The sequence below is a fragment of the Neomonachus schauinslandi genome, chromosome 1, assembly GCF_002201575.2.
Source record: "Neomonachus schauinslandi chromosome 1, ASM220157v2, whole genome shotgun sequence".
Taxonomy (NCBI): Eukaryota; Metazoa; Chordata; class Mammalia; order Carnivora; family Phocidae; genus Neomonachus; species Neomonachus schauinslandi.
In genome coordinates, this window is record NC_058403.1 from 125,408,163 (window position 1) to 125,423,818 (window position 15,656).

General features: G+C 48.8%; 1 protein-coding gene across 1 annotated transcript in view; it reads right to left on the reverse strand.

Annotated features, from left to right (window-relative positions):
- The window catches only part of BFSP2 (beaded filament structural protein 2), a 64,285-nt gene that overhangs the window by 19,738 nt on the left and 28,891 nt on the right, over positions 1-15,656 (reverse strand). Inside the window, exons 2-4 of the mRNA XM_021678704.1 lie at positions 6,969-7,051; positions 1,509-1,665; positions 308-469 (exon numbers count right to left, since the gene is read on the reverse strand). Of these exons, the coding sequence (XP_021534379.1) occupies positions 308-469; positions 1,509-1,665; positions 6,969-7,051 (402 nt within the window). The remainder of the gene's footprint in view (positions 1-307; positions 470-1,508; positions 1,666-6,968; positions 7,052-15,656) is intronic.

Sequence of the window (15,656 nt, forward strand, 5' to 3'; positions counted from 1 at the left end):
TCAACTGGTAGGTAGGGGCATTTCAAGATTCTCGATACAGATCATCAATTCCCTTGCTCAAAGATGTCATAGTAGCTTTTATACTCCTCAGTAATATAGGGGAGAACCTACTTCACCACGCACTTGTGGGCATTGAGTATTACCATTTTCAACATGTTACCTTTAGACAGGGAAGCAAAATGTTACTATTTTAAATTGTATTTCTCTTATGTCTAATGAGATCAAAAATGTTGCATTTCTTCTCTCCTATGTTGACTGCTTTTCACCTTTGCTTGACCTCCTGCACAGGGAGCAGGTCCTGCCTCACCTTGGCTTGGAGCAAGGCCCCTGCTTCCGCCCGGTTCTTTTCGACATCTTTCTCCCAGTGGATCCTGATGGTCTCAAGGATGTCGTCCAGACCAGTGCCGATGGGTACACCCATTTGTTCCAGCTCAGACCCTGCCAGCTGTTTGTACAGCACTTTCACATCCTGTGAATGACAATATACACTCCAGGTGAGCTCCAGGGGACAAGGAGAGCACACAGAATTTCAGCCAGCAGAAGCCCGGGTCTGTGGGCACCCCTGTGCTTCTCGTTCTGCTCCTGACAAACATGGGGCTTCACAGAGACTGGCAAAGTCCCCGGCCCCCTCGCCACACGCATGCCACAGTCTTTGGCAAGAAGGAGGCGTTTCTCAGGCCGGTGTTCGCAAGCCCGGGCCCCCTCAAAGCAAATATCAAAATACATAAACCGCAAAATAACACAGAGGAAGCAACAACAGCCAGATGAAATGTATGAATTCTGTAAAGTCAGAGTAGGCTGGGAGAGATTTGGAGGCCACTGAAGGGTGAGTGGTGGAGAGTGGCGGCAAGCGGCGGAGCTAAGAGCAGGAGGAAGTGGCCTTAGTGCCCGTGGTCAGCCTGAGGGCGGACGAAAGAAGGAACTTCCCAAGGGAAGCGGAGTTAAATGGGTTTTGACTTTTTTGGCTGAAAGCACGTTCCATGCCGGCTCAGACAGTGACACGTGGGAGGTGGTTGAGTGGGGGCGCTCTGCCGGCAACTGGGCGGAGTCATGGGGGGAGGTCCCGTTGAGTCCTGTCACTCAGTGAGCTGACGGAATTTCGTTAACGAGTGTGTGCAAACCCCAGCCCGGGTCTAGCTTCAGAGTTATTTTGTTTGTTCAGTGCAGCGTTAAAAAAGAAAAAAAAAAAGAAAGAAAAAAAGACCTGGAATACAAGGCCTTGAGGTAGGGGATGCTCTCTCTCCAGCTCGACACAGGCCCCCTCACTCTCCAGTGTGGACCTGCCTTCCCCTCCCCTTGTGTCCCAGCCCGGGGCCTGAAGCCGTCTGAACTTGAGACTCCCGCCGTCACCTCACCCACTGCAAGCATTCGGGCGTGTTTTGTCCGCAGCCCCTGGCAGGCGAGGGGGACAGGCCGACAGGAGCTAGCCTCACCGATGGCCGGCTCCGCCAGACAGGCGCGGGCCTCTGGGCTGCAACCAAGCCAGCGTCCGCCCGGCCCCCACCTACCTCTTCGTAGCTCCTTGACAGAAAGCAGAGTTCTTCTTTCAGGCGTTCTATTTGACTCTCCAGATCCATTTTTGACAAATTAGCTTCATCAATGACTTTATACAGAGAGTTAATTTCCTCTTCCGCTGCCTTTCGAAATGGCTGCTCATTTTCATATCTGCGGATAAAGGAGCTTAATCAGCATAGGTGGGCAACCCCAAAGGGGAAATAATCAGATTACAAATGTTACCAACAGGCCAATTATGTGATAGACAAATGGATGTTAGAAGTCACCGTTCCAACAGCTCTGAGGGCACTGTTAACGCAAGTGTTACATGTTGATTTATTAAAATGAAAGTGATGGCAGCCAATTTCTGATAACCTAGCTTCACAGGCTGCCACGCTCATGAGGCCCTGGAAGCACAGAACTCTAGGGAAGGCTTCTCCAGGAGTTGAGATCCAGGTAGGGGGGTGTGGCATGTCACCATTATTCTGATTTGTCATCCTTTTCCCCAGAGGATCCTTTAACAAACATTACTGAGAATCTGCTAAGCACAGGCTAATGATCCCCAAATGAAAAACACGGTTTCTGTCTCCAAAGAGCCCGTGTGAAATTTTAAAACTGTGGCTGCAAACCCAAATGCTTTCAGGGGCCAAGTGGGGAATATAGATGAGGGATGAGGGCCGGGTCTGGGAAGCAGGGAGAGGTGGGGATTGAAGCCCACAGGACAGCTCATCTTTCACGAAAGGGGACCTGCTGCTCAGCTCTTTCTGTTACTGCTGCGTGGGAAGGGGTGTGCCAGTTCTCTCCAAGAGAAATGGGAAACCTGGATTTATATGCGAAATATCCAGAGCTTTAAAAACTTGCAGCCTATACAATAACACATAGGCACACACATCGACACAAATCTGAAACTTCCCCCCTGAGTTCTTTCCATCTCTGGTTTGCACAGAGCCTTCTTTCTATAAACCACCCAACATCTTTGCCAATTTCTCTCAGTGTTACTCCTTTCCTTCTATGGCCTTCCACCCAGCTGTACCCTCAGCCACATTTCACACCTTACCTTCATCCATCCATAGAACGGAGAAATCTCACATTACTCATTGAAGAAAGCATCTTAGGGTTTTAGAGTTTTAAGGGAATTTAGGATTCAACTATTCAAACTCTTACCCAGTGACAATCCCTTGATAGCATTCTTTAAAAAAAAAAAAAGATTTATTTCTTTATTCGAGAGAGAGGGTGCTTGAGAGAGTGCAAGCGAGAGCGCAGGAGCAGGGGAGGGGCAGAGAGAGAAGGAGAGGAAGAGCGAATCTCCAGCAGACTCCCCGCAGAGCATGGGGGCCTGACATGGGGCTCCATCCCAGGACTCTGAAATCCTGACCTGAGCCGAAATCAAGAATCAGTTGCCTAACCAACTGAACCACCCTGGTGTCCCTCGACAGCATTCCTGATAGGTGATCATGTAGCCTCTACTTGACTACTTCCAGTGACAGGGAACTCATCACCTACCACCATCACCATTCCATTTTAGGACAGATCTAATTATGGAAATTTCTTCCTTCAAGAGCTTAAGTCTTCATTCCTGTAAGAGTCTGAGTTCCACTCACTGGAGCATCCAAAGTTAGTCTGATCCTTCCTTCTGGCAGTCCTATAAATATTGAGTCTAGTCTCTTATATCATTCTCTTTTCCCTCATCACTTCCTCCGAGCCTTTTGTTCCTCAGGTTAAACATTCCCAGTTCCCCCATTATTCATATAAATTGGTTTCCATATCCCTCATCATCAGTGGCAGGGACTTTGTATTCTTAGCATCCACCTTCAGGCTTCAAATATATGCATGGAATGATTAGAAATGCTCTAATTGGTCCACATCTTTCTCAAAATATGATTCAGAGACTGGAATGCAAAACTCCAGATGTTGCCTGATCAGTTCAGAGTCCCGGGGGACTGTCTGCTCCTTTGTTAAAACCCTTTAATTCTATTCATCATGGGCCCTAAGGTTTGCTTTGTGGGTTTTTGTTTGCATGTTTGTTCATTTGATTTTGACCAGCTGTATTTGCTGCTGACTAATATTGGGTGTCCTGTCAATTAGAGTCCCTGACCATTTTTCACAAGTCCAACTACCCTGTCCTTTCTGGGTGCACCTGGTATTTGAACCCCAAAATAGGAGTTCATATATATCCTCTTTCAGTTTCATTGGCCCATTGTTCCAATGTGTTAGGATCATTCTTCTCCTTGCCAGCCCTCCTGGCTTTGTGTCTTCTGCCATTTTGCCCTTTCATGCCAAGGTAGCTTTCATGCACCTTACAGTTAAAAATAGTAAATGCAGGAACCGAGGACAGAGCCCTGTGGCATATCGCTAGAGACTTTCCTCAGAGTCGGACCTGCACCTTTGAATCTCCCTCCCCCCGAAGAACTGGTTTTTGAAGTCGTTTTTATCTACTCTATATGTAGGATTAGATTCTCTACCCATATATATTCTTCATGAAGGACTGTATTTTTATTAACATTTAGTCCTTTTGGAATCAAGTCCTGGCCTTCCAGCTGGAATGAAAACCCACCCATATCACTGGGATTGGTCCCTGCTGACCGGGGCCGGAAGAATCCCCCTTGTGCCTTTGAAGTCCTGTTTTGCTTCTCTCTCCAGGGAGCCTGGCCCCTTCCAGGGTGTGCTCCAGTCAGCATTATGGGAGGTCTTAGGTGTCCTACAAACCGTTTTTTGGAAGTCCTCTAAGCATTTAACACATCCCTGTGGTATCTCCCAAAGCCGCTGTTAAGCTTTTAGCTTTCTCTTGCTATCTTTTTTTCCTTTCCCCCCCATTTCAAAGTCTTCAAATAGAATCTCTTTGCTTGTGATACCCAGAACTTTCTGTCTTGACCTGCAAGCCACTCTGGCCCAGCATCTTCAGAAATACCACAATTTCTGCTTGGTTGCTCTACCACCTGCTCGACTCAGCTTGCTCAAAGCCAAATTCATTATCTATCCCTGACTTTTAGACCAGCTTTCCTTCTACAGTTTTCTATTTTAGTCAGTAGAACCACAAATCTTCTAAATTACCCAAGTTCAAAGCCTGAAACTTATCTTTGCTTTCTATTTCCAGGCTGCATATGTCAAACCCTGCCAATGATTTCTTTGACCCATCTCTGAAGTCTGCTCATGGCCACCATCCCAGGCAGACCCTGAGCTATAAGATTGTCTTCCTCCAACTGACCTACAGTATTGCCCCCAGAGGGGCCATCCTTAAACACACTGGGTCACCATTTACTCAGAGCCATAAGTGTCCTCCTCTGGCCCCTTAGTAATCTGATCTTGCCTTCCTTTCTAACCTTGGCTCCCAGTACACACCCTGCCCTGCCATCCAGCCAGCCCGTTTGCTCCCGTTGCTTCTTGCTCATTTGCCCCGCCTCTCCTCTCTACCAGTACAAATCTCCCTTTAAGCTGACATCCGGTCATGATGAGCCACTGCTCAGATCCCTTCTATGGGTCTCCTCTCAGGTCATCTCTGAGCTCGTTGGTATGGCTCACACGGTCCTCTGGGATTTGGTCTCTCCCTGGTTTTCAAGCCTCATTGGCTGCCCCTCCTTCCTTCACTCCATATGCCCCAGTTATAATGAGCTACTTGGTGGCCACTAATGCACCACGCTTTCTCATGTCCTTCTGCCTTAGCACATACTGCCTCCTCTGCCTGGAAAGTCATGCCTCCTTCATTGGCCTGGTCACCAGTTTAGGGCCCAAATCAGGCGTCACCTCTTTTGTCAAGCCTCCCTGGCCAGACTAAATGTCCCCATTTCACTTGTGCTCACCTTAGTGATGGCACAACCACTCTGTGATGCTGCTGTCTGTTCACTCCTCTGTATTTGACACTAAACTGTGAGCTGCCGGAGGTCCCCTTCACTTCATTCCCAGTAATGAAGTGCACTGGTGATGCAGCGGGGAACAAAACAGACCAAGCCCCTGCTACTTGGTTGAGTGGCTGGATGAAGGCATGAACGCATAATGAATAAATGAATGAGCGAAAGAAATTTGGGTCACATCCTACCTGGACTTCACACTTAATTAAATTCTATCTTAAATTTAGTACAAATGGCTTCATGTCTATTGGCACTATCTTTAGCTGTGCAGTAAGCTGCGGTGGCTGGATGATGGCTTCAGTTTTGTGCTCCTGTGACCTTGGCGAGCACAGTGTTGTCCGAGACAGCAACGCCAGCTGACTGAGAGTCTCCGTGACTCCAGAGTGGCCGCTTGTGGGGACCCTTTTAGCAGATGGAGAAGCTTGGTCTTATAGAAAGAAAAGGACTCTGGGAATGAGGAGATGGTGGAGATTTTCCTTCTCATCACAACACTCTTATCCTAAGATAAGAATGGCAGTGGAATGGATCACTGACTTCCTCAAAGACTCCCAACGACATGCCTTTCCTCTTTGTCTTTACCAACTTAGGGAAATGTTCCTTAAATAACTATCCCATCACCCATCCAATTGCCCAACATCCAGAACACCTTCCCCACAGAATATTCTCAAAATCGCTGTGTTTATCAATGAAAGGTCTTTTTCGTTTCGTTTCTCCATTAGACCAGTGTTTCCGAACGTCACTGACCATCGTGATTTTGCCCTAAATGCGTCTCTCTCCTGTCATTATTTATTTTACATTGTTCCTTAAATTCATCTACTTAAAAAGTAAATGTTAAATCAGTAAACTTGAAAAGCTCTTTATGTTCAATAAATTTTAAATTGCCAGTATAAATTGTAGTACTATGGTGGAAAAAGTTTCATGAGTCATAAATAGAAGGTAACTCTAAAAATACATAACTATTAAAAAGAAAATGTTTATCCTTATACCACTTAAGATGATCTTCATCAGTGCTATCTACACCATATTTTAGGAAACACTATATTAGACTTCAAAGAGGTGTTTTTCAAGGCTGGGGAGTTAAAAATTCTGAGGCCCAGGCCCCACCCCCAGGGACTGTGGTTTAATTAGTCCGTGCAGCTTGGGCATTGACATTTTTAAGTGGCCAGGTAATTCTAACATGCAGCTGCAATTGAGAAGCATTGCTCAAAACCAGCAGTTATTCGAGTGTGCTCCCCGGACCAGCAGGATCAGCATCGTGGGGAACTTGTTAGAAATGTAAATTTTGGGCCCCACCCCAGACTACTGAACCAAAAACTCAGGGGGTGGGGCACAGCGATCTGTGTTTTCTATAAGAGCTCCTGGTGGTCCTGAAGCAGCCACGGTTTGAGAACCCCTGCTCTGAACCAGGTGACACTGGGCAAAATCTCTGAGCCCTAAGACCTGGTTTTGTGTCTATCAGGAGGGTTCGAGCTGGACGATCTTTGCTCCGATCCTCCCGGGGACCTCTACCATCCCACTCCAGCCTTCTGTGCGGTTGGCAGTGAGTCCTGCAGACCCCAGAACAGCATCACTCGACTTGCCCAGAGTCTGGGGGAGTGGAAGGACTGTCCCCTCTGTGGCAGATATTACCTCTCTTTAAAGTCGTCCGCACCCGCCTGGATATTCTCTGTCTGAAGCATGAGCCGGGCATTTTCCAGGACTGCCTCGCCCACCTAGAAAGATCACACACATCAGAGGATACGAGGCCACTGGACCGTCTTCCCTCCCTTCCCACCGTGACTTGCACCGGGCAGAGGTTCTGGGGAACTTAGAGCACCTTTCTTATAGCAAATATTTTTAGAATTCAAGTGTCTCTCTCCAAAAAGGGGGGGAGGAGATAAACGATAAAGCATAAAATCTGGATGTCTTTTAAGGGCCTTTAGAGTTGGATTTTTAGAGCTAAAATATTATTCAAAGGCAGATTTGTTCATTGCCCCTGTCATAATGCAGAGCTTTCAACTACCAGTGAAGTTTCTGGCTCCTTAAATGAAGATTCCCTGGTTTGACTTAGTGGCTCTTCACATTTTCTGGTCATGGATGTCCTTGAAAAGCTGATGAAATCTCTAGTTCAGTGCTGCCCAATAGAACTTTCTGTGATGATGGAACTCTTCTATGTCCGCACCATCCATCACAGCGCCCTGACATGGCTACTGAACACTCACCATGTGGCAAGGATGACTGAGGAACTGAAAATTTAATATTATCTAAATTTAATTTATCATTATTTTTTATTTTTAAAGACTTTTTTTGACACACAGAGAGAGATAGTGAGAGCAGGAACACAAGCAGGGGGAGTGGGAGAGGGAGAAGTAGGCTTCCCGAGGAGCAGGGAGCTCGATGCGGGGCTCGATCCCAGGATCCTGGGATCATGACCTGAGCCGAAGGCAGACACTTAACTGACTGAGCCGCCCAGGTGCCCCAATTTATTGTTATTTTTAATAGATTTTTTTGGGGGGGAGAGAGAGAGCACACATGAACTGGGAGGAGGAGGGCAGAGAAACAGGGAGAGAATCTTAAGTAGGCTCCACGCTCAGCACAGAGCCCGACTCGGGGCTCGATCTCAGGACCCTGAGATCATGACCTCAGCCAAAGTCAAGAGTCTGATGCTTAAACGACTGAGCCACTCAGGTGCCCCTGTTTAAATTTAATTTAAATTTGAATAGCCACCTGTGGCCAGTGGCCATCATATTAGCATGGCTCTAGAATTTTATCCACTGTCAAAACATACATATGGGGGCGCCTGGGTGGCTCAGTTGGTTAAGCAACTGCCTTCTGCTCGGCTCATGATCCCGGAGTCCTGGGATCGAGTCCCACATCGGGCTCCCAGCTCAGCGGAGAGCCTGCTTCTCCCTCTGACCCTCTCCCCTCTCATGCTGTTTCTCTCTCTCTCTCTCAAATAAATAAATAAATAAATAAATAAAAATCTTAAAAAAAAAACATACATATGAACATAAATACTGTGCATACAGTTTGGGGGTTTCATGGAGACACGAAGAGTGGTTTTTCAAAACCAGCTCCCCAAACCCTACAGAATGTACCCAAGATTTTGTTTTTATTTAGGTAAGGTGAGGCGAACAGATCAGGAGATGACTGACATTGAAAAGATGTTACTCACAGTTCCCAAGGGGAGGGGCAGCCCCACCATGCAGGGCCAGAGGAGGAAGTACCAGGGTTGGTTGCAAAAGGTTGAGAGGAAAGCGTGGGCAAAAGCCTTTATTGTAGTTTTCATGGGAAGGAACTGGTGAGGCAAGGTAAACAGTTGAGCAGGTTTAGGACTGGGTAGTTTGGAGAATTTCAGCCGTCTCTGGGCCCCTGGGGTGGTCTCCGGCCACCTGGGATGCTTAGGGCAGAGGAACACTGCTTCCTGGAGTGTAAGAGCCAGAAAGAGTAGGCGGGTGGGGGTATGTGCTCAGGATCCGCTGGTCTGCACAGCAAAAGCGTGGCAAGTGGTTTACTATCTCAAAGGTTCGCTAGCTCTGCGAGGGGTGGTCTCGCCCTAAGAGCGAGGCCCCAGATGCCAGAGCATGAAGAACACAGAAAAAGTGAAAATAGAGTTAATATTGTTGAATATAGTTATTCCAGCCGGCCATGGCTACCTGAGGCGTCCCTGAGGATTGACTTTGGCTGCTCTGGCCGAGCCCTCTCCTCAGCCTCCTTCACACAGCGGCAGTCCCCACATTCGGGAGCCCCCTTTCCCGTCTTTGGATGCCACTTTGCCAATGCCATTTTTCAGATCACAAACTCGACGCCAAAGGCAATCACCCTGCTCGAGTTCTCACAATGATGCCCATGGCAAATGCCTCGTTCTAGTGCAGGACACCAAATCATAGCAGGTGTCTAGACTGTGGGCTGGAACACGACTGCTTTGGAAAATAAAAGGCCTATCAGAATCAAGAGAGACACTCATTGGGGAGGATTGTTTTCCGTCTTTTTCCTGTAATGGGACAGCCAGGACTCCTGGTCCCTCTTTGGGCTGCATCACGGAGATAAAGAGCTACCTTGCCCACCAGCACGAGGAAGGTCACCAAACCAAACCAAACCAAACCATCTCCCATGCCCATGTCCTGAGTTTTCCCTGCCAAGCCCTGTAAGCTGAGTGGAGCTGAGCAGATTGTGGGCCCAACCCTGAAGGCCTGGAGAACGTCGGTGGCCGAGCACTGTGCGGTCAGGCCTGCAGAAGAAATGTCAACTGCACTTAAAACTGTGGGACCTGCACATTAGCCACCTGGTCCCCTCACATTTATGGTTGAAGCAGATGCAAATTAACTTCACCTCTCTGATCATCTTCTCTCTCTGGGAGTGAAGGCAAGATGAATACCAAATATGAATATGTACAGTCACTAGGCTGATGCTGTGAACATGAGCACACTTGCTCATAACCCTGGAACCACTCCTACCCTCTTTTCTCATAGGAAAGAGTACGAACCAACGTCAGAGTTGCACTGCAGGGTGAACTTTAAGCGCATGGCGTGCTGGGAAGGCCAGCAGGGGACCATCTCTCCTCCCCTTCTCTCTCCTCTGCCCAAACACAGCCGACTCCTACCATCAGCACGTGATGATGGTTTCCTCTGTGGAACATGACTTAACACCAGGTCTCCTGTCTGTCATAGCCGCATCGGTGTGAATTGGTGTGTGAGATTAGGTGGTCTGGAGGGACTAGGACTCAGGATTTGTAAGTTTTGCTGGAGAAACAAAAGATGCCTTCAAAGCATACAATTCAATGAAGGAGAAGAGCGGGGCTGAGTGCTGTGGGGAGGGGCTGCCAGAAGCCAAGGTCTGCACGGCTTTGAGGGGGAGAGAGAGAGCACACGTGAACTGGGGGGAGGAGGGCTACAGGCAGGGGCAAGGGTGGGTTCACTGCCGGCCGGTGTTAATTCGAACTGCTCTTGGCTTGGAGTGCAGCTGCCTTAAGTTCCCTCCCTGGAACTGTCTTGCTCTCGCCTCCATGAGGAGGAGTCCTCAGCACACTTGGAGACCCCAGTTGTTCTCCAAGTGTGGCCCCTGGGGCAGCAGCATCAACACCACCTGAAGCCTGTGAGGAAGGCAAACTCTCAGACCCTACCTCAGATGTCTGACTCCGAGGCTCTGGAGTGGGGCCCGACCATCTGTGTTTGAAAAGCTTTCCAGGGGCTCGCAGCGCACACGCGGCTTGCAGAACCCCAGCTTTGCACAGACCTGCCTCCAGTCCTGCCCATGCCGCCTCCTGGGCTGTTCCCGGCATTCCTCCATGTCCTTGCCTGTGTCAGTGCCTATTCCTAGAACACCTCGTTTTACCACCTCACGCCCCTAGGCCTTGCCGCCTACCCCTACCCCACTTTAATGCTCATCTCAAACGTGCCTTCCTCTGCAAAGCTTTTTTATTTATCTGCTCACTCATTCTTGCATTCATTTCTTCAGCACATTGTTTCCTCTGTGCCGGGCTCTGTGCTGGTTGTGGGGGAATCAGCAGCGACTGGAGGGGGTGCAGTGAGAAGGGTAGGCAAAGGCCAGATCCAGGAGGCAGGGCCTCGGGAGCAAGGGAAGGGAGGTGGGATTTGCTGGGAAGCCCGTGAAAGGTTTTGAGCCAGGCACAGGTGTGATCTGCGCGGTCGGTGGGTCCCCTGAGTCCTGAGGGAAGGGGAGATTGTCGGACGCAGGGGACCGTGCCGAGGGCCCAGCCAGGAAGCTCTGCAAAAGCCCGAGGGAGTTGGTGGCTGCTTTGACTAGGGCGCTTAGAGGGGCCACGAAGAGAAGCAGACAGGTTTAAGACTTATTTTGCCAAAGGAACAGATGGGTTTTGGTGACGGAGCAGTTGCAGAAAGAGGGAAAGAAAAGAATTAAGGATGACTTCTAAGTTTTTAGCCCCCACTCTTGGGTGCATGGTGCCTTGGCTGACTCTCTTCCTCCCCTCGTTGGATCAGTCCTGCATCGGAGTCACACCCTGAGCTGCATACCACACTGAGTAGACAATGACCTCATTCACGAACCCAGTTCCTCCACTCAGCGGCTTGGGCCAGTTGCTTGGATAATTCTAAGATTCGGTCCCCTCATCCATAAAATGAGGATGATACTGCTCCCTACCTGCTAGGGAGGCTTCAAGGATTAGAGGGGCCACTGCAGGTAAGGCGCTCGGCCGGCTGCCAGGCACCGAGTAGGTGTTCTGTGCACGGCGGCTATTATTATCACTGCTATTTGCCTTAGACCAGAGCACTTGTGATGGTCCAATGGACCTGATGCGTGTGTGCAGTCTGGCATCGTTCCTGCTCCTCCCCCAGGCAGCTGAATGAAGACTTCCATCTAGTGGCTTGGTTTTTTGTTTTTTTCTTTTGGTTTTTCCTGCCCATAGTCATTTGATAAAAGCCCTGGTCCCTGGTACTATGATGGTGAGGATCGTATCCCTTCCTACTGCTATTTCCTTGCTATGGCTGTAGTTACTAAAATAAATGATGCTGGTGGGGGCAGGCGAGGAATTTGATCGTTACTGTGTTTTTAAAAAGGTGAGGACAAGCAGCATTTTTAGAAGGGTTATCATTTGGGCCCAAGGGTACAACTGATGCTTTATTTGGAGTTAAAGATCTTGGCATCCCAGCAGCTAGAGCTGCTTGTGTGGGGAGGAGGTGGGCAAGACTGGGCCCCTTGGGAAATTAGACTTGACGGGGGCCGTGGCAGGGTATAAGAGTCCCTGGAAACCCTTTACACATTTATTTGACTTTCAAGTTTTGGACGAATGCTCAGCATGACTTGTTCCAGTAATAAATGAGCAAGAAGTCATTATCTGTCCCTAGTACCCCACTGAAACTGCGTCTTTGCCATGATGGCGAAGACTGCCACGTTACCAAGCTGGACGGATGCTCCTCTGCACTCATCTTGACCTGCCGGCCACATTTGTCACAGAAGATGGACTTTTCTCTCTTGGCCTCCATGATGCAGCTCTCTCCTGCTCTTCCTTCTACTTCACTGGCAATTCTTTCTCAGTCTCCCTCACTAGGTCTTTCTCCCTCATCCGACCTCCACGTGCTAGATTTTCTCAGGTTGGGTCATGGGACTTGTTCTTTTCTCCCTAAGTGACCTGGAGCAGTAGGGTATCAGTTGAATTAATGAGCCCAGCATTAGCACCGCCTCTCCATGGAGAACCAAAGCAGGGAAGACGTGGTTCCCACTCTCAGGAACACCCAGGTTCCTACCTGGCTCCGACATGAGATCACCTCCAGCACCTCCCTCTCCCTCACCTCCCAGGTCAGAGCACCACTGAGCCTCTGCCCCGATGTGCCCTGGTTCATTCCTGCCGCACTGCCCAGCCTTGGTTCAAGCCCCGATCATCTCTCTGGTGGTTTTGCCTGATTGTTGCTACCCAGGGATGGAGAGTACGAAGCCCAAGCACACTGAGTTAAGATCGCGGCTACAGGTGGAGTTAGGGAGCATGTCATAAAGTCTAGATGGAGAGGTTGAACCATCTCGAGCATAGTTCATCCCTGAATGCAGTCACAGCCATTGAGGATCCAGGGAGGATCAGGGATACCTGAGGGCTAAGGTTGGGTCTTATTTCGGGAGGCCAGGATGGTGGACATTTCTGCATCTGTACTGCAGATAAATGACCTCATCATCGAACTGTGCTCTGTCTGAAGAATGTCTTTGTAGAAGGGGTCAGGTGAGCATGGAGTGAGGGGCCAGAACGGGTGGGTGGTGTTATGAACCATTAGGGGGCAATCAGGAACACTCTGCTCCCTACAGGTTGCCCTCTGTCTTGATGAGGACAAACCTTAGGCCTCCCCTTCCCTGGAAACCTCTGCACGCCTCCCAGGACTAGTTCTGAGCGTACCTCGCATCCTGCCCGCAGCTCCCTGGGAAATAGGAGGGCCTGATTTGGACGGCAGCCACCAGTGCTGGGCACTGAAGAGTAGCCTCCTACCTCATCCTGGGTGTATGTATCCCAAAGCTTTCTTTGTCATGAGCCAGCCCTTCGGGGCCTACTTTTCTACAGACGTCCTAACAAAATCTGAGTTTTGCGTGCTAGGCACATCAAGATACGTGACCCTGGGAGGCTCTGTTGGGGCAGCCAGCTGATTGAGCTCTCTCTTTCTTTCTTTCCTAGATTGAGAGCAAATGCGTTCCAACCTCCCATTCCCTTTTTTACTGCAATGACTTACTAAGATGCAAATTTGAGCTCACATTTATTCAAGAGGGTGCTCTTGAATAACCCCGCACGATTTGGGCTTTAGCTCTTCTTCACTCTCCTGCTGCAAACTGAAGTATTTTTCTAAACAGGCTCAGGTCTTTCCAGCTTTCAGAACTGTGACTCCTGCTGCTGCCTCTGTATGTCATGACCCAACATGCCACCCGGCCGCCGTGCTTTCCTTCTTTGCCAGGTGAACTCTTAACATCCTTCAAAACCCAGCTCAGGCCGCACTGGGCATCCCCTGTATGCCCCAGATCCCCTGTGGGCATATCTCTATCACTGCAAGTTGTCCTGCTGTATTTTATTCTGACCTTTTCAGCTTTCCCCACCACTGACCTGTGTGTTCCTGGGATGGGGACAGCCTCGCATCTCTGCCTCCTCAGCCCCCAGCTCAGTGCCTGGCATGTGGACACTAGATGTTCAGGGACTCAGTAGGTGAAGTAGGCTAGCTGAGTGAACACAGACAGGTAAGGCAGGACATACTTAGATGTGTGGAGCTAAGTAGAAGATGCCTGAGAAGAGCTCAAAATCTAGAGCCAAACTTCATGAAACCCAAAATAGAAGCAACCGAACAAATCAAACCCGAACATTTTTACCACACTTCCACACTTTATGCCATGATCAGCTCTTTGCAGTCAGGCTGTCATTTAACCCCTGCGCCCAACACCAGTGGTCATACAGAGTGGGTGCACACTCGGTCTGCAGATGAGGAGCCGAGACCCAGGAGTTCAAGTGACTTGCCCACAGCGCCAAGTGGCCCAGCTGAATTTCATCTGTGTCCGCCGGACTACACAACCCATGCTTTTTTTTTTTTTTCTTTCCCCTACAAAAACCCCACTCTTTATTACGGGACATTTCAACGAGGTAAAACTATATATAGATGTAGAGAGAGATTGGAATGATGGCCCCCTGGCTCCCCACTTCCATAACTAAAATCTCATGGCTAAATTTAAATCTCTCTATTCCTGCTCCCCGCCCTACTCCTGTCTGAGATTATTACATATATATCACTTCCTCTATAAATATTTCAGGAGTCATGCTCTATTTTGAACTTCTGCATTTTAATTTAAAAGGTATCAGAGTAACACATACCTTTGATCATAAAATGAAACAAGGCTGAAAAGAAAGGCTGGTGCAGAAAAACATTCCATGCCCCACATTTGCTCGTCCCACAGCGCCCGTCCCCGCAGCTTCTGCCTTTCATTTGTCCAGAGCTTCCCCCATATTTCTACATATTTTTGATTCCTTGAGTTATCAGCCACAGACATCATTTATTGACTTCCCAGCCGACAAATGAAGATTTCGCTCACTCACACTCCACCACCCTTTTCCTGTCTTTATTGGCCATCTTGGTAACTTTAACTGAGAAAGCTCTATTTCTTGCTGTGTCATCATGGAGCTTCCCTTTCACATACTCGTGCTCTCTTATAATCACAGGTGTTTTATTGTCTAAGGTCAAAGAGAAGACACAAAACCAGCTTAATTACTAACCTCCATTACTGACGCCTGTGTGAAATATAGGTCCTTTCTGCTAGGAATTACGACACAGTTGCCCTGGACTGTCAGAAACTATGGGCAGAGAGCCAAATTGTTCTATGTCCCACGTGAGCATCCTCAGGCCTGCAGAATATTGTCAGCTGCCTGATTCTTTCTCTCAGTGCTACCCTCTCCAGGGCAAGTCTACACAACCCCCGTAGCCATCTAGCCTTACCACCGTGCTTGAAGCGTGAGTCTGACACTAGGTGACTCCATTTCTTCTCTTGAGAAATGGGGCCGCTCTAGCTTGGTAGTACCCAGCACGCAGTAATCCCTTAACTGGTGTTTGTTAAGTGAATAAGTGATGTATGTTTAAAGAGCCAAACATACGAAATAACGATGAAAAACCGAATCACAAGCAGCAGGCAGGCAAACCTTTGGGAAGAGAAGGTGTGGAGAAATGGAGGTCTCACACACTGTTCTGGGAGGGTAAATTCAGATAGCCACTTTGGGAAGCAACTTGGCAATGCCATATAAGAGCCGCTGACAGGCACAGCCCATTCTGCTCCTAGGTACTTGCTGAGAGCCGGGTCAGAAACTTCTTCTATGAAGGGTGACAGAGGAAATATTGTAGGCTTTGTGGGCCC